The sequence below is a fragment of the Rutidosis leptorrhynchoides genome, chromosome 4, assembly GCF_046630445.1.
Source record: "Rutidosis leptorrhynchoides isolate AG116_Rl617_1_P2 chromosome 4, CSIRO_AGI_Rlap_v1, whole genome shotgun sequence".
NCBI lineage: Eukaryota > Viridiplantae > Streptophyta > Magnoliopsida > Asterales > Asteraceae > Rutidosis > Rutidosis leptorrhynchoides.
Genome location: NC_092336.1, coordinates 6099119 through 6119550, shown reverse-complemented (window position 1 = coordinate 6119550; position 20432 = coordinate 6099119). Strand labels below are relative to the sequence as shown.

At 37.0% G+C, this 20432-nt stretch overlaps 1 protein-coding gene across 1 annotated transcript; it reads left to right on the top strand.

Moving 5' to 3' along the window:
* The first annotated feature begins 15000 nt into the window (after positions 1 to 15000).
* Positions 15001 to 17756, top strand: LOC139839468 (polyadenylate-binding protein 6-like). The gene is made up of 7 exons (XM_071829532.1): positions 15001 to 15241; positions 15709 to 16021; positions 16359 to 16606; positions 16691 to 16966; positions 17064 to 17299; positions 17397 to 17492; positions 17607 to 17756. The coding sequence occupies exons 1-7, from the start codon at positions 15001 to 15003 to the stop codon at positions 17754 to 17756; spliced, it is 1560 nt and encodes a 519-aa protein (XP_071685633.1).
* Positions 17757 to 20432: the final 2676 nt, after the last annotated feature.

Genomic DNA, 20432 nt, shown 5'->3' with positions numbered 1-20432 from the left:
AGTGCTTGTCCCAAGCTTTTCCAAAATCAACAACGCAGGCTCGTAACATATCCTCTAAGGTTTGTATTGTACGTTCACTTTGCCCATCGGTTTGGGGATGATATGCGGTGCTCATGTCCAAACGCGTTCCCAACGCTTCTTGTAACATACGCCAAAATCTAGAAACGAAACGACCATCTCGGTCGGAGATAATCGATAACGGTACTCCGTGTCGGGATACAATCTCTTTAATGTAAAGTCGTGCAAGTTTCTCCATTTTGTCGGTTTCTTTCATGGCGAGAAAGTGCGCGGATTTGGTGAGGCGGTCAACAATGACCCAAATTGTATCATAACCGCCCGACGTTTTTGGTAGTTTGGTGATAAAATCCATCGTGATCCTTTCCCACTTCCATTGCGGGATCTCGGGTTGTTGAAGTAACCCGGACGGTCTTTGGTGTTCGGCTTTGACTTTAGCGCAAGTCAAACATTTGGCGACGTATCTAGCAACTTCCTTTTTGATGTTCGGCCACCAATATTGTTCTTTAAGGTCATGGTACATCTTATTGGCGCCGGGATGAATCGAGTATCGTGATTTGTGGGCTTCGTCTAGGATGAGGTTTCGTAAATCACCATATCTAGGCACCCAAATTTTTCCGGCGTAATATCGAAGTCCGGTCTCCTTAACTTCGAATCGAGAGACGATAATGTTTAAAAGTTCGCGTGCGATGTTGTTGTCCTTAAGAGCTTCATCTTGGGCTACCCGAATTTGGCTATTAAGGTTGGTGTGGATGGTGTTGTTTAATGCTCGGACGCGAAGAGGCACCGCTCTTTCCTTTCGACTTAAGGCATCGGCCACTACATTAGCCTTTCTGGGGTGGTAACGAAGTTCACAATTGTAATCGTTCAAGGTCTCAATCCACCTTCGTTGTCTCATGTTTAGTTGCTTTTGATCGAAGATATGTTGGAGACTTTTATGATCGGTAAAGATAGTACTCTTGGTACCAATAAGATGATGTCTCCATAGCTTAAGTGCAAAGATGACGGCACCGAGTTCAAGATCATGTGTCGTGTAGTTTCGTTCGTGAACCTTGAGTTGTCGAGAGGCATAAGCAATGACTTTCTTTCGTTGCATTAGTACACACCCATAACCGTTTTTCGAGGCATCACAATATACAACAAAATCATCATTGTCTTCGGGAAGTGACAAGATAGGAGCAGTGGTTAGTTTAGTTTTCAAGATTTGGAAAGCGGTTTCTTGTTCGGATGTCCAAACGAATTTTCGTTCCTTGTGAGTTAACGCGGTTAAAGGACGAGCGATTAGGGAGAAATCCTTGATGAATTTACGATAGTATCCGGCGAGACCCAAGAATTGACGAATTTGAGTAGGAGTAGTAGGAGTCTCCCATTTACTAATGGCTTCGATTTTCGCGGGATCGACTTTAATGCCTTGATCACTTACAACGTGACCGAGGAATTGAACTTCCTTCAACCAAAATTCACACTTGGAGAACTTGGCATAGAGTTGTTCTTTTCTCAAGAGTTCAAGCACGAGTCGGAGATGTTCTTTGTGTTCCTCTTCGCTTTTTGAATAGACCAAAATATCGTCGATGAACACGATAACGAATTTGTCGAGGTACGGTTTGCACACGCGGTTCATGAGATCCATGAACACCGCCGGTGCATTTGTGAGACCAAAAGGCATGACAAGGAATTCATAACTACCATAACGAGTCCGGAAGGCGGTTTTGGAGACATCTTCTCCCTTAACCCTTAGTTGATGATAACCCGAACGGAGATCGATTTTTGAATATACACGAGAACCTTGTAGTTGATCAAAGAGATCATCGATGCGAGGAAGAGGATATCGGTTCTTAACCGTCAATTTGTTTAGTTCACGATAATCAATGCACATTCGTAGGGATCCGTCTTTCTTCTTGACGAACAAAATCGGAGCGCCCCATGGTGAATGGCTAGGTTGAATGAAACCACGGTCAAGTAACTCTTGGATTTGACTTTGCAATTCTTGCAATTCGGATGGAGCGAGTCTATATGGTGCACGCACTACGGGTGCGGCTCCTGGAATAAGATCGATTTGAAATTCAACCGGTCGATGAGGTGGAAGACCCGGTAATTCGTCGGGAAATACATCGGAAAAGTCACTAATAATCGGCACTTCATCGATGCGCTTTTCATCGGCCTCGACTTTCTTAACGTGAGCAAGAATTGCGAAACAACCCTTACGTAGTAGTTTTCTAACTTTAAGGCACGAAACAAGATTGAGTCCGGTGCAATTTTTGTCGCCATAGACAATCAAGGGTTCACCGTTCTCGATAGAAATTCGGATTGTGTGAAGATCGCAAAGAATGTGAGATTTATTTTTGACCATCCAATTCATACCGATTATTACATCAAAACTCCCTAGTTCCATGGGTATCAAGTCAATTTCAAATTCATTACCCAAAATGTTTAGAGTACACCCCCGGTAATATGTGTCGGCACTTAAGAGTTTTCCATCGGCCACTTCGATGGAGTAAGTAGTATCTAAAGGGTGTGGTGGAGTTCAAAGAGTAGGAGCCAAAGTCTTAGACACAAAACATTTATCGGCACCCGAATCGAATAAGCATGTAACATAAGTGTTGTTGAGAAGAAACGTACCCGTGACTAATTCTTTATCGTCTCGGGCTTCCTCGGTGTTGATGTTGAAGGCTCGGCCTCGGTTGTTGGGGTTGGCTTTCTTCTTCGGGCATTCGTTCCTATAGTGACCCGGTTGACCACATTCATAACAAGTGGCCGTTCTTGGAGGATTGGGCCCCTTTCGAGCGACGGGGGCGGCGTTTGTACAATTGTTGGCCCTATGACCAACTCCTTGGCAACGGTGACAAATTAGCTTGTTACATTCGCCGTGATGATGCTTGTGGCATTTGTTGCAAAAAGGTAGGTTCCCGACATAACCTTTCTTACCGTCGTTGTTGAAAGGCTTTTTGGTGAAGGTGTTTTTGTTGTAGTTGGTTGATGGAGTGGCTTCCCATTTCCTTTTGTTGCCACCCGACTTGTCCTCGGCCTTAGGAGCCGGCACTACGATTTCGTCAACCGTTTCAATTAGTTGGCGAGCCATGTTCATAGCGGCTTGATGAGTAGTGGGTTTGGATGACATCACCCCTTGTTTGATGCTTTTTGGAAGACCGAGCATGTAGAGCTCAATCCTTTGAGATTCGGGGTTAACAAGATTAGGACACATCAAGGATAGTTCGGCGAAGCGTTGATTATAAGCTTTAAGATCGTTTCCGACCGCTTTCAAAGCTCTTAGTTCTTCCTCAAGCTTCCGGGTTTCTTCGCGCGGAAAATATTCAACAATCATCTTTTCCCTTAGATCGGCCCAAGAGAGGGCATGAGATTCATCGGTACCCACCGATTGAACATAGGTGTTCCACCATGTTAGAGCAACCCCGGAGAAAGTGTGGGTGGAGTATTTGACCTTGTCTTGATCCCGACAACCGCTTATGCTAAATACGGCCTCCGTTTGTTCAAACCAACGAGTAAGCACAACCGGTCCCCCGGTTCCATCATAAGTGTGAGGTTTGCACCCCATGAAAGCTTTGTAGGAGCACCCTTCGCTAGAGTTACCGGCTCCTTGGTTGTTGTTGTTGTTGTTGTTGTTGTTATTATTATTGTTGTTGTTGGACGAGTGATCGGCCATGGCCGCATCCACGGCGGTGGCTATCATGCGTTGTAAAGCTTGTTCGGGAGTTTCATTGCGTCGTACACGGCGAGGAGGCATTGTTCGTTCAAAACAAAAGAATACCGTTGGTTAGTATTCTAAATAATACTAAACGTGATATGGAATAAAGATAAAGAGAAAATTATCCTTGACTCGCCTTAAATTCTTTATGTCATAATGTCGGTATGTTCATATGAGTCACCGTAATATAATTTCCGGGAATTATATTACCCTAATTCATATGTGCATTCGACATTACATCATATAGTCAAGGTGGCGTGTCAATTAAATTATACAACGCAAGATTTAGATAGAATAAGAGTAGATATGAGTAGAAGAGTTAGAGTATAAATGCACAATTTGCCAAGTAATTCCTATGTCAAGTCTATATGCCGGTTGTAGTCTAGACTCACCAATGTACCCTATGACACGGGGTCGACACCAATGAACTCTAAATCCCTACAACCAAGGCTCTGATACCACTTGTAGCGACCCCGACAAATCGTCAAATGACGGCGTCATCTACGTATGGTCCCATTACATGGTCATAGGTCTTTATAACAAAGTTTGACCGAAAATATGTCGCATTCATTTCATAAAAGGATGTTTCAATGTTTACAAAAGTAATTCCCAAGACAAGTACATAACAAATGTTATAGTTCATATGAAACACGTGCGACATAGTTTAAAGTAGCCAAAAAGACGCTCCACGTAAGCAAGTATACTCGACATCCAATGCAAGTATCAAAAAGAATGAGCGGAAGCATGTATCACCTAAGTTCAAGGACCTGAGAAAAACATAGAGAATCTGTCAACGAAAACGTTGGTGAAATCATAGGTTTAAATAAGTAAGTTAATAAAGGTAAGTCGAACCACAAGATTTGCAACATTGATAAAGTAGTAATACATTCTAAAAGTTAATATTCACGAGCACCCAATTATCAAGGCTTAACGTTTCCTTCCATTGAACCCCATCATAATAGTGTTAGAACATACACTGTTTCTCGAAAATATATTTCACCCGTAGACGGTAGCGAACCGTCCGAAGTGAGGGTTTGTCAAACCCATATGGCCATATAACATAAGTTCTCGCTTACACCCGTCAAGTGTAACTAATGATAATCGAATTGAGGATTTGTGTTCAAACTCGTATGTAGAATGTTTGTTTTCCTGTACTTGTGTTCACTTAGTTTAAAAGAACGTTTATGTATTCTCATCCCAAAAGTAAGTTCAAAAAGAGTAAAAGTGGGACTATGATCTCACCTTTGATTGCAAGAGTGTAATAGTACTTCAACAAGTAAACGTGCAAAGAACAATGCTAGTCTCGACCTAAACAAATAGGTTGTATCAATAACGATAGTCACGAAGGGTCAAAGATGTTCAATTAGTCCTATGGCTCGACACGACTCGATTATGTAGCATGTGAAGCAAATTGTCAAGTTTCATGCAAGATACAAGTATAGAATCATGTTAGAAAGATTGCATAATTAATTGGTTAAGTTTGACAAAAAGTCAAACTTGGTCGGGTCAAAGTCAACGAAAAAGTCAACATGTTCGGGTCGGGTCCCGGACAAATTTTCTATGCTAATTATTCATATACAAGTATATTAAAACAAGTTTCATGTGAATCGGAGGTCGGTAGCTAGTCAAACATTTCACGTGAAATGGGTCCAAGAGGTCAGAATCTGGCCAGGTGATTCTGCGCGCCGCGCGGGGATGTGGCGCGCCGCGCCACTACCTGGGCAGAGAATTCTGGTCAGTTTTTCCAAGTGTGCACGAACCAAAACCTTTTCTAACACAACACTTGACCCGCAAACACTTATAACGCCTATCATACATCGTTGGAAAGGTATTTTGACGAGGAATGCAACTAAACACATCTCATCAATCAAACTTCTACTTGCAACAACCAAAAATTGCAATTAATGTTCCCCATTCAATGCATACAAGTCATAAATGCAATTTAATGATTTGGCAACCAAATTACATGAACGATACGCCGTTTCGAAGGTAATTAAGCATACAACACAACCTAACACTTACAATTAACATTATCAAGCATTTAAAGCATCAAAATTCAATTTACTTCTATCAAACCCTAACTCAAAATCACAAATTCAACAATCTTGCATATGAAACTAATCTATGTCAACCTACATACCAATTTGAAGCTAGTGATGTTAGGAACACAATTAAATCGTGAACTTTCATCATTAAACAACATATGAACACCTAAAACTCAAGATTAAGCAAGCATTCTTTCAATATGAACTAGTTACACCAAAATAGCAAGAACAAGCATACAAAACACATAATCATACTAGACTTGAGCCATAGACACTAATTAACAACCTTTTAACTCAAAAATCTCAAGAACACATAAAATTAGTGATTTTAGAAAGTTACCCAAATTTGATGAAATCGGTATGGAATCGAAGAGGAGATCACGAGGAGTTCAAATATGTAATTTGTTTGGCCCGAAGCTTGATCGATTGAATATGGATGAAGATTTGCTTTTTGATGAATTTAGAGAAAGAGTGGAAGTAATTAGGAAAAAGAGAAAATGAAATGGAAAATGGTGGGGAGGTGGTTGACTTAGTCAAAAGGCTAGTTACCACTTTAGTGTTTTGGCGAAACTAGTCCCTCGAGTTCGGTTACGGGTGCGTTAAATTACCTAAACATGATAATTTAAAACGCGTATTAACGGGAGATGTTATAAACATATAACGGAGTTTTAAATAGTTTAACGGAAAAGTAAACGGAAAAAGGCGGGATGTTACAGTTAAACCATCCTTAGATTATGTTAAATATATATAAATACATATATATACATAAACGTATAATTATCGTATGTTATATAGTTCGTGATATCATCGGTCATATTGGACGGTCAAACGTTGTGTAAAACTCTTTTCAAAAACACAAGTCTCAACAATTTAGATTGCTTATCATGTTGGTATGGTTTAATTTATGTAAATATTAATCTCATAAGTATAATTTGGTCGGAAAATTCCGGGTCATTACAGTACCTACCTGTTAAAGAAATTTCGTCCCCGAAATTTGATAGAGGTTGTTATGGATAATAATAAGAAGGTTTTCATGACAAATATAAGGTGATAATGGAGTTTTATCATCATTGAGTAATGTAGATAAAACGATTCGATTATGCGAAGAATATAAATGAGACTATCGTAAAAGAGTGAGATGAGTAAAATATATTCGTCTTAACCGATGACGTAGTTATGATTGATTTCCAGGATTTAAGGGATTTAAAGAGAATCTTACGTAATAAGATTTGGTTCTTTGGTGATTAAGGAAATCATGATCTTCTTTGATTATATGCAATAATCTGTTTCGATTGCTCTGTCGGATATTTCACTATAAATTCACCCCTTCGTTTCCTTATTTTCCACGACTCACACCTTCTATTCTTTCTCCCTTGATTCTTACTTTAAAGCATTCATCAATATGCTCCATCCAGTCCTGATTCTTGATATACTCCTAACTTTTATATCTGTCATTCTTCTTTTTCATCTACCACCAGAAGAATCTGTTTACTTCTACTATACTCTTGTGTTTATAGTGTTTCTAATTCTCCCGTGTCTCTATATTGCTATCTGTATTGATATACACGGTTTGTAATTTTGGGGTTATTATCGAAGTTTATATGCTTCATTATTTTTCAGAGCTTCATGCTTTCGTTTTCTCTTCCCGACTTCGAGTCAAGCGAGTAATGGTCCGGAATTCGTAGATATGAAATTCAGAATGAACATAGCTAATGCTCTAAGAAGAAAATGGTAATAGAAAGATTTTGATTTGTTAAATTACCAGAATACCCTGGAGAAGACCGAGTCATCCAGAAAAATATTCTCTTGATATGTTTAGAGATTAGATAGAATGTAAGAGTCGTGTAAATGACACATGATGACGGTACTGTGAATCATCATGCTTCATTAGAAACTCAGCATGACTTACTGTAATATAATGACGTTGATCAAGTGTCATTATATTATACTAATCCATGCTTCAGTTCCCAACACTACTTCAAAACATTCATATTTTAAACTCGAAGGTTTCAGAATTTAGAAACTAACACAGTTTCTTTTATGTTGCAGATATTACGGAGAGATAAATGATCTCAGATAAGAATAGTTGTGAAAATATCGCCAGAAATATGGAGGATATTTATAATAGAACATACAAGAATATCTTAGAATTTCTAATATCAATGGATGATGAAGAAGATTTGTCCGTGAAGGTTTAGAATGAGAAATAAGATGTTTGCTAACGATTTCAGCAGGCACAGAATCATTTGGATTCTTTGAAGGCAAACTTATTCTTTGTGATTTGTCCACGGCTTTCTTCATAGTTTCACATAATCCGCTTTTCGGTACTAAATTTTCTATCGAGCGTTCCTAACACTCCTTTCTTTATCATCAAACTTTTGGCCATTAAGATCATCTACAACATGCTGCTTCGTCAGCATTTTCAAAGTTAACTGATCTGGGTCATCGGTTATCAAACCGAGGTAGTTTCAGGAGAATTGTGTTTTTAGAATGATTAATCGTTGATGGTAATATTGTGGAATATAAAAGGTTCCTCGGTAACAATAAAGAGTACGCATATATATCTCGGTTATAATAAAGTTGTTTCGGATGAAAAGTCGGAGTTGACTTGCTGGAGCTGTGACAAAATTAGCTACTTTGGAAAGGGATTGCAAAATGATCTTCAGTAATAACAATGTCAAAGGAACTAGAACAGATACGTGTCAAACGTTTACTCAGTTTCCGAGGGTTTTTCAGGTGCATAACTATATGCATCAATCTTTTCTTCCGTAGATGAAGTGCGGTTGGTTTATCCTCTCGATTGAGGTGTTTTTAAGAATCATGATAGATTTGAACGCTGATTGTAATCGTCGAGATACAATGAGGTTTAAGATGAAATCAAGTGGCAATCTTGAAGAAATGTTTAGTTTCATATGTTATAATCAATATTTTAATTCATTTTAATTGTCCAATGTCATTAGTCCACAGTCGATAGTCCACAGTAACAGTCCAATAATTCATATATAGTTTAATATATAATATACGAATTAATTAATACGTGTCGTGACCCGTATACCTCTCAGACTCGATCACAACTCAAACTATATATATTATTGTAGAATCAACCTCAACCCTGTATAGAGAACTCGATCATTACTGCATATAGAGTGTCTATGGTGATTCCAAATAATATATATAGATGCGTCGATATGATATGTCAAAACATTGTATACGTGTCCCGATATTTAAAGTGCGTAAAATAATTACAGAAATTAAATGACGATAAATAAAAGTGCGATAATTAAATTGTGATAAATAAACTGCGATAAATAAAATGTAATCAGTTAGCTAGGAACAGGTAGCTGGAACAGTTAGCGTGGATTCTTTACAAAATTTTTCATAGTTAATTTGTTTGTTTCTAACAGATTTTATTTTGTCATATGTTTTCTTCATATGCCACTTGTTGGATTCTGGGAAGTCAAAATCCAAATATGAAATTGAATGAAAATGGTTATTCTGCGGTGAACGGATACGTATATCGGTGGTCGTAAGTAGGATAGTAAATGACTATTGAATCAGCTTCGACGAATGTACAATGTAACTTATTAAGATGAAATCTAATTATTCCTCGGGTATTACCTACCCGTTAAAAAAACATTTCACCATTAATATTTTGTACAAAAGAACTTTTAATTACAATCTTTATGAAAACATATATACATATATATTTTCTTCAGATGAAATCATGAATTTAATGAGTTAATATGATATTAATCTCATTTGCTTTTCGGTTTGAGCTAGAATAAGAAATCTCTAAAACTTTTTGAGACCACATATTCTTCGCAGAATATCAATGAAGTTATGGATCAATACTTCATCGTTCATTATTGTTGGTACTCCTTGGTATCTATGGTGCGTATGATATTGATGTTTGTGGGACAGATTATGATGTCGAGACGTGTGATGCGGATGTTGTTTATTAGTGGTGATGATGGTATTGTTGATGTTATTGATGGTGGTGCTGATTATGCTGCTGGTGCTGCTACTGGTGTTTGCAACCTTCGCACCATGTTCTCCAAAGCCGTCACGCGAGCGCGAAATTCGTTAACTTCTGCTAGTACACCGGGATGATTGGCGGTTGGAGCGAGCGAATGAACAAGATTTGTAATATGGGATAGTATATAATCGTAACGAGATACTCTAGAAATGAGAGAGAAAATGGTGTTTTGAATAGGTTCGCCGGTAAGTGCTTCAGGTTCATTGCCAAGAGGGCAATTTGGTGGATGGAATGGATCACCTTCTTCTTGTCTCCAGTGATTTAGTATATTACGAACCCATCCCCAATTCATCCAGAATAGATGATGGGAAATTGGTTGATCCATTCCGGTGACGCTGCTTTCGGAGCCCGAATGGAAATCCATATCGGCATAACTGTCAGAATCTGAAGAATTCGAACTAGATGCAGATTCCATCTTGTATAATGGGGAAAATGAATTTTTGGTATGGAATAGATTATAGGAGTTAGATTTGGTACTCTTCAATACATAATTTACATATGTATATATAATACCAAAATCCCGTAAATTACGGAGAATCTTTGAAAAGATATCAGTCAAAGGTCGCAATAACAGATATGCTAAGATAAGAATTCGTCTATACACTATCAATGCAGTAAATGCAGTAAAACGTGTCTAGACTTTTGAATAATAAGCAGGTAATTTCCTAAGGATGATAAGCAGATGATTTCCGACTAGAAATGATAAGCAAAACTTTTGACATGTAGACACGGTCGAAGTCCAGACTCATTAATGCATCCTAACAACTACTAGTTAGACATACTAATGCAAGACCTGGTTCGCTACGACCACCGCTCTGATACCAACTGAAAGGACCCGTCCTAATCCACCTAGACGAAGTCATCAACATTTGGTCTCATTGCGATGATCGGCTCCAAGTAATGTCCTTATATTGAGCAAATGCACAACGGAAGACTTAATTCTTACCTGAGAATAAACATGCTTTAAAGTGTCAACCAAAAGGTTGGTGAGTTCATAGGTTTAACATAACAATCATTTCAATATGTTAATAGACCACAAGATTTCATAATCATAAACATAATACACTCGCAAGTGTATGTAAAGCATTCTAAGTGGTTGAGCACTTGGTAACCATACTTAACATTTAATCAACGTCGCATATTCCCTTTATTATGAAATATCACTACACCGTACCAAGTGTAGTCACCAAAACGAAGTACTGTGCAACCGTTGAATACTGGTCGTCCAGTCCGGTTGGGGTTGTCAGGCCCGATAGATCTATCAACAGGATTCGCGTTTACAATACCCATGTAAATAGTAGTTACCAAGCTACAGGGAAATATTCCAGTGGTACAACTCAACGTAGAATATATTTTTAAGTACTTGTGTCTATTTTGTAAACATTTATAAAAGCAGCGCATGTATTCTCAGCCCAAAAATATATACTGCAAAAGCAATTAAAAAGGGAGCAAATGAAACTCACTTTTTCCTTGAAGGTATTTAATTCGACTTGGTCTCCGATTGATATCACGAACCTAACCATATATATAATATATCAACATATTTTCTTTTTAAGTAATCGTTACATATATATATACTTTTAATATTTTCTTAGTCCGTAGTTAGCAGCCCGATGTTAGTGGTCTACATTTAGTTGCTTAAATAAAATAAATAAAGACCCCATCGTATTCGTATTGATCAGAATTAATCTCGACACATGGTACCATGTTGTCAAATGACGTGTTGCGTACATAAAGTACCGTGTTGTCAAATGACGTGTTGCGTACAATCATGAGGTCTTATGATTAATCTTCTCGTGTTGTTTACGGGTGGTCCTGAAATATATAAAATCAAATCATAAGTAATTATATATAAAATATCATATTAATTAGAAAAGATATGATTAATTTACTTTTTCTCCAAATATTTTCGTAGCTAAACTAGCTTCGGATACCCAATCTTGTTTTAGTCGTAGTTTCTTCATTACAACTCCGTTTTTGTTGGTTCAACTTGCCACTTCCTTGGATCGAGTCAAATTTTAAGAATATGAACTGAAAATACCTTAATTTGTATTCGAAATCATAGGTTATAGGTTAAACTTTGGTGAAACTTATGAAAGTGATCATTTTCCATCATAAAAACAACATTTAATGATCATTTTTCTAAAAATACTTACACTTTGAGTTAAACCATAAAATTTTTATGTGTTAACATATTATAAGAAATATCATTTTTCCAAAACATGAACTTCCAATTCAAAGTTCAAGATGGTTTTTAATTATCCAACCCAAAACAGCCCCCGGTTGCACTCCGACGACGTAGATTCAGTTTTTAAGATGTTCTTTGTAAAACCAAGTTATATCTTGTTAGGTTAGCATATCATTATGATATATTACAGGTCTTGAAGTGTTTTAAAAGTCAAGTTAGAAGGATCTATTTAGTTTGCGAACAAGTTTGAAATCATTCAAACTATGTTCTTGTTGTTAAAATTTTATACCACAAAATAAGATAGCTATATGAATATGAATTGAATAAGATTATGAACAAGGTTACTACCTCAAGTTACTAGGACAAAGTTACTGCAAAAGATAAGAAATAATCTTGGAATCAAAGAGTGGTGAAGTTAGATCAAAAGGTTGGAAGTAAACTTCTTCAAATGGGTGGTTATTTTGATATGTTCTTGAAAGAGTTTTCTTATGGTGTTTAAGGCTTGTAATTGAAGCTAAATGATGGGGAAAATGCTTGAAGATGATCAAGTATGAAGTTAGGAGTATTTTGAGAGAGAAATGAGGGTGTAGTTATGAGAAAATGGAGTGCAGAAATGGTGTTCATTTATAAAAACGTTTTTAGTTTATAAAGAAAGAAAAGGATTCCTAATTTTGTTTTCTTACTAATAATTCATACTACTTGACAAATTCTAGTTACCTCATATCTAAGGCAGTAATAATGTTGATTAGGATGTTGATTTAATGTGTATATACCAATAGTAAATACGTATAGAAGCTGGGTATGATACGGGTACATATAGCCTAGATATACGTATAGAAATCTTGAGGAAACGGAACGAGAATTCAAATATAGCTATCTTTTGTGAATATACTTATATTGTTTTATGTATTTAAGTCCTTAAAAGTGATTAAATACATTATATATACGATACATGTATAAGCATTATAGATTATAAGTATATATATCAAAGAATGTTACGTATAGTTATCGTTTTGAAAACTTAAGTTAGTAGTTTCAAAATATACTTATAACTCATTGTCATTAGTACACAATGAGATATTAAACCATCCTTAGATCATGTTAAATATATATAAATACATATATATACACAAACGTATAATTATCGTATGTTATATAGTTCGTGATATCATCGGTCATATTGGACGGTCAAACGTTGTGTAAAACTCTTTTCAAAAACACAAGTCTCAACAATTTAGATTGCTTATCATGTTGGTATGGTTTAATTTATATAAATATTAATCTCATAAGTATAATTTGGTCGGAAAATTCCGGGTCATTACATTTCTCCTTGCCTCTTCACTGAATAGGGCATCCTTGACAATTGACATGGTAAGTTTGTCATTCGAGGCTGAGTTGCTGAGTGTTACTACCAGCGTCTCCCAACTATTGGGAAGAGAACTAAGTAGCAGTAGTGCCTGAACTTCATCTCCAAGAGGCATCTCTACAGACGATAACTGGTTGACCAAGCTCTGGAACTCCCCGGCAACTGAAGTTCCACTTTTAAGCCTCATGTTGACTAAACGCCTCATCAACATGGATTTATTCCGAGCAGTCTTGGCCTGGTACATGTCCTTCAACTTTTTCCAGATGACATATGCGTCTGTCTCTTGTGTAACATGGTGGAAGACACTATGATCAATCCATTGACGGATCTGACCAATAGTTTTTCGGTTTAACTTCTTCCACTCGTTCTCTTTGGTGGAATCAGGATTTGTACCCTTTAATTCAATAGGGTCAAACAAATCCTTACAGCTGAGGAGATCTTTCATCCGAGGTTTCCACAGCGTGCAGTTGGTGGCAGTGAGCATAATCTTGGCTCCGAAAGATGATCCTGACTCTTCCGTGGACATTATCACCTTACAAATAATTTTTCAACACAAACGGGGTTGAAAACTTCAGAAAACTCAAAAACTCGACCAACGCCTCTAACCTAGCTCTGATACCACTTGTTGGGATCGCATAGCCCAAACACAATGTCCTGCAATATAAGCCCAAGAGTCCATCCTTTTCTAAAACCAATTGGTGATAGAGGGACTTCCCCTTAGACTTATATACATACATTTGTTTTGTCCCATGATCGATGTGGGACTTTGGTTTGCACCCTTACAGAATTGTCATTTAGCCGATTAATACCGAGTATGTTTTACTGTTTTAGGGAGATTCAAGTTTTATTAAATGATCAGAAAGTGACTTTTATTGTTGTATACGGTATAAAAGTACAAATCAGTAAAGAAATAAAGTAATTAATATATGGGCTTAGTAAAAATTGGGCCTGGATTTATTCCTATAACTTTTTGCCTGTGAAAAAATGGCCTTGACATATACCTTTACTTTTTGGGCCTGAATAAATACATGGGTTGTTTAATAATTTTGGGCCCCTAAAAAAGATGGCTATGAGTAGTTGAGCAGCCTACTCTTTGACCGGACCTGATGAAGAGGAAAATTGAACATAAAATAGTTTCAAAAAACTTTACATATATAATCAAATATATAATTCTTATTTAAATTTTGATTCTAGAATTACCACTTAAATACTTTACTCAATAGTCATCTATGAAACGAAGAACTTGACAATTTCTTGATAATTCTAAAGTGTACAAATAAATATAAATATTTATAAAATAATATGACATGATTAATGGACTAATTAAATTGCTGGTCAAGTCATTTTCCACATTTTCTTTTTCTAAAGTTTTTATATTTCTTGAATCTCTGTTGTAAACTGTAACCGATGACGTCACTTATTCCCACCTAAAAAACGGTTAGTAACAAACTAACAGATACCTCACACACTTCTGTTTCTGTATACGTATAGCCTATGCATGCATATTCATATACATATAAACCCTAACACACTTCACTATCACAATCAACATCATATCAAATTTCATAAACCATTTCATCCGGTGATCAAAAGCTAGGGTTTCTAACATTCATCCACACAATCTTTTAAACTTCAATTCATTTCGTTATGGCAATTGCAATGCAGAGTGTTTTTCCGATCCCCACACCACCGGCACAACTGTTTCTACCACCAGCACTACTACCGGCGACTCTCTACGTCGGCGATCTTCATTCTGATACTACCGAGAACGATCTGTATACTCTGTTCTCCAAGATTGGACCACTGAGTTCTGTTCGTATTTGTCGAGATCGTGTTTCGTATAAATCGCTGTGTTACGGTTACGTCAATTTTAAGCTCACTGCTCACGGTAATCATAATTGTAAAATTTATCGATTAATTTGTTTATTTGACTGAATTGTTGACATTCTTGTAGTTCGATCGAGGCATGGAATTAATAAGGTTCTTTAGTTAATTGTTCGATTGAGTTGCATTCTTTAGTTATTTGTTTAATTAAATCAATTTTCTTTGTAAAATTTGTGAATTAATTGAACTGAATTCTTTTGTGTAGATTTTGCTTTGATTAAGTTTTCACAATGTTTAGGTTTGATTTCACACTATTTAGGTCTGATTAAATCATAAGATTATGTTTGATTATTCATCTGTTTCATTGAAATTATTATATTCATGGAATATCTGATTTAGTTGGATTATTTCAATTCTTTAGATCTGGTTGAATTACTGAATTGAGATGTTTAGTCTTTAGTTTGATTATATTGACATTCTTTGTGGATTTTTTGGTTTAATACTTCGATATGATTGACACTGTATGAACAGCGGATGCAGCGTTATCGAAGTTGAATCATACTGAAATGAGGGGGAAACCGATGCGTATAATGTGGTGTCAACGTGATCCGTTTACAAGAAGAACTGGACTAGCAAATTTGTTTGTGAAAAACATTGATTCATTGGTGACTGATGTTAAATTGGAAGAGGCTTTTGCGAAGTTCGGGACGATTCTTTCTTGTAAGATTGCTAAAGATAATCAGGGCAAAAGTAAGGGTTTCGGATTTGTTCAATTTGATTCAGAGGAATCTGCTAATAATGCTCTTAACGCATTAGATGGATCTACACTCGGTGAAAAGATTATGTAAGTTTATAGTTATTCGAACTCTTATTCTATATATACACTAATTCTTTGCTTTAATTCTTGATTAGGCTTATGTGCTTAAGTTATTTTTTGGGGATTATTGTATTCTTATTGGTGAAATTGATCAGATATTTCATATATGTGATGAAAAAACTATGACACAGTTATTAATTGCAATACTGGACTGAATCACTGGTTTATGCTCATGATATTCTTCATTGTTTATTTATAAGTACAAAAGAACTAGTCTATCAGTGGTTTGGGTCATTATCTTAATACAGTAATAGTTATATATCATAATTTTCTTATTCCATTTTATACATGGTTTCTTGTAAAGTTCTGTAGCCAAGTTTCTCAAGAAAAGTGAAAGGAAGGAACCCGAATTTACAAATCTGTATGTGAAAAATCTCGATTCTGATTTCACCGAGGATCTCTTGAAAGACAAGTTCTCTGAATATGGTAATGTCACAAGTGCGGTGATCATGAAAGATGCTGATGGGAAATCAAAAGGTTTTGGATTCGTCAACTTTGACTCACCTGATAGTGCAAAGATGGCCATTGAAGCTCTAAATGGTGCTATAATAGGTAAAGAACATCATAACCTTTTGTATCACACAATTCATCTGTTTTGTATGGTTTTGACCAATTAAGTTTTGTGCATGAAAACAGGTTTCAAGGAATGGTTTGTTGGAAAGGCTCTGAAAAAATCCGAAAGAGAAGGACTGAAACTTTCTACTAAAACGGACAAAATAAGTGCTGCGAATCTTTTTGTGAGGAATCTTGCTGCGTCTGTAGATGAAAAAGCTCTTGAGGAAACTTTTGGTGTTTTTGGGAAAATCGTTCTAACCAAAGTTGTACGCGATAAAAGTGGTGCTAGCAAAGGGTTTGGATTTGTGTGTTTCTCCAATTCAGAAGCAGCAAAGAACGCGTGTGATTCACTTAATGGTGATTAATCTGATTGCATCTTTTGTATTTGATAATGTTAACATTTTTCTTATTAAAGTCAAAACCTTGAATAGTGGGTTTCATTGAATTTATGCAGGAAAACTTTACCATCAAAAGTACATGATAATTACTGCTGCAATGAGTAAAGAAGAATGTACCCGACACTTGCAAGCTCGTATTGCATCACAACAGAATTTTGGTAGCAGTCAGTATCTACCACCATACTATGGTCTGCAGTCCTATGGTAGAACACCTGTGTATGATCCTTACTGGCCGCCAAATGTCTATACAAGTATGCAAGTTTTACCTACTTATAAGTCACCGAGTCATCAGGTATCTAAAGATGTAAAGTGTTAACCAGTTGTGCATGTTTGTTTCATTCACATAATGAAGCTTTACTGACTAAGGAAAAAAACTGTTACAATTTCAGGGAGGTGTTCACTTGAGCTATAACAAGGTTCAAAAACCAGTTAAGGGGTTGAATGCTTGTTTCTCAAAGGGGTTGTTTGCCAAGCAGGCTTATCAGGTAGTAATACATAAATCGACACCATGATTTCTTTGAAGTTTTTGAGTTAGTTTCTACGGTTGACTAATGATTGACTAACTGAATACCATTATTGGTGTGTTTTGACTTTGACAGAATCTGAGTGTGAAGAGGTCTCGAGTGCTGTTGGAGATTAAATCACCTAAAGTAATGAAATCCCGAAAAGCGTTTTTGAAGAAGCATGTTAAGAATGAAGTTGGAGCAGATGAAGGTGGGCTTGGTTTACACCAGCACCTGGCTTTCTGATTGACAATAACAGATATGGATACAAGTACAAAAGTGATGACTGATAGCTAATAGTAATATTTTTGTTTGTGTGTAAAGATTGTGTAGTCTAACCAAAACTATTGTGTGGTCTACTGTTTCATGTTTGAAGATTTTAAAGACGTGTGATGTGGTATGCTTTCCATATCAGCTGTGTTGTAGTGAAATTGTTACTCAATAAGTGTGACGGGTATAGTTTTCATTTGTGTCGTAAGAACTGTTTTTCATTTTCTTCAAAGCCTTCTCAGGAAGTTGGTCCTATAAACCTATTCAAGTACCTAAACCTTAAAGGGGAAATATCGAATGTTACTATTAATCAGTTATGATGCAAACGAGCTTCTACTTTTCGGCCAATTCTTCTTTACTCAAATCGACAAAAGCATTCACATGGTTAAAGCAATTTATGTGAATTCAACAAAACCAACATCCAGTTCTGGGCCAGAAGATATGAAAAAGAGTAAAGACTGGTGCAATCAAATCTAATTACCTTAAGCAAATGAGCAATCTTTCTTTGCTTATATGAATATATGAATAGAAAATATGATGAGCCTATCGGCTTACTGATAATTGCTCTGTTAAGAGACTCAATGGTGTTTTTTCGTACTATTTTACATGTGAAACAAATCTGGAGCCTCTCGGCGTCCATTATCATTATCGTTCATGATCACGGCACTTGTAACATTAACACAAACAAGTTCCAGATATCTTAAGCAGATGTGATAAGAACCATTATTTAAAATTTCATTTATCTTAAGCAGATGTGATAAGAACAATTATTTAAAATTTCATTTAGCCATAAAACGTAATGCTGTGAACAAGGAATATAAGATACTTGTTGGGAAGTTATCCCACATCGGTCATGGGACAAAGACAAATGTATGTATATAAGTCTAAGGAAAAGTCCTTTTATCACCAATTGATTTTAGAAAAGGATAGACCGTACTTGTATGTTGTAATATTGTTGTACATAATTTATTTAATGTAATAAAGAAGTACATCTAGATGTGGTCCCCTACCTTTATCGCCGGTAACGTATCAATTTCTCTTTTTTCCTTTGAATTTCTCCTCCGGTGAACTTTAGTTCATCTTTTTTCAATTTTTCCAACTTTAATTCATCTTTTTTTTTTCCTCCAAAAATTAAAGCTCCTTTTCATTTTCCCCCATATTCCACTGTCATTTACTTCTTTTTAAGTATGAAGGCTGCAATCTCTTTTTCCGGTTTTCCGCCGTTGACGGCGAACTTTGCGCCTGTAACAAAAACAACGATTCCTGTTTCCTGTCCTTCACCCATCGATAATATGCGACGGGTTCCCTTTTGTTCTGATGTTAACTCCCCTTTATCCTCGAAAATTGGTGCGGTTTCCGGCGATGATGCTACTGCTACTCAGGGTGAATTTTTTCCGGCCAAATCTCCGGTGGTGGAGGACACTCCTGCTGCTGGGATACAGGGTACAACGGTTTTCATTGGTAGATTGCAGAAAGAGATCACTAGACACATGATTGAAAGTGTTTTTAGCAAGGTGGGTTTGATTTCTGAAATCAAGTTTTGGAAAGCAAGAAGGTATGCTTTCGTCTCTTTCATGGACGCGTCTAATGCTGATAAAGCTGTGAAGATGCTCGATGGTTCTCGGGTGTTTTGGAAAACCCATCTTCGTGGGTTGGCCATCTCATACTCGGGTCGGTGTAAACTCCGTTAGGGTCAAAGCTGTCCGAGATAACTCCATTCGCTGCTTTCTGTCAACGAATGATGTGGTTGCGGGAAGCTTGAAATGGAGTATTTTGATTGTGGATCATGTACCCTTGGATGAAGGCAAGGTGAAGGAATTTTTGATTCGACACAAAGTTTCAGTTTCACACATCAGCAAGATCGGAATTTTTGGTTGTGTTGTTGTTTGCTCGGATCATGAAGGGTTTTGCAGGTTATTGGCGGTTGATAATCAATCTGAGGGCTTTGTTTTGATTGCATCTTTTGTTGAGGATGCTTCGATATTTTCTCGTTTTGTTTGGATTGAACTTAGGGGTGTTCCGGCTATTTTTGTTTCGTCCCAGAATGTCAAAAGAGTAGCTGAAATGTTTGGTGAGGTTCTATCCGTGGCTAAATCATCCACGAACCTAGGTAACTTAGGTTCGCTTTTTGCGTTTGTAAAATATCGTTGCGTGAAACACATACACGAATTGGTGTTTGCAAAGTTAGAAGATGAAGGTGGGTCATCGATTCCGATTTGGGTTAACGAAGTCGGTGCTTCTGCGGATTTTCGGTTGATTTGTGAGGATGGATTTTCAAACGAGGTGGTTTCGAGTGTCAATCGGACACTTAGGTTTGGTTCGTTTCCGGCGGTAGTTGATGACACTCCTTCGCTTGATGGTATTGCTTCTGTTTTGGAGAATGTGATGGATGCACATACGTTGAAGACCGGAGTGGATGACGGTAATGGTGTCGTGGAAGCGGTCGTGATGGCTTCGGGGTGTTTTGACTCAGCTGAGGATATTGTTGAGAAGACGGTGGAAGTCGGAGGTATAAACAACCCGGAGGGTGTGGCGTCGGTTGTTGATATGGGTCAAAAGACTTGTGAAGACGTTGGGGTTGTTAATAATGTGTACATGATTGAGGTGGTTGACTGAAAGCTTGACGATTTAAGCTCGGGCCCTTTTTCTAAA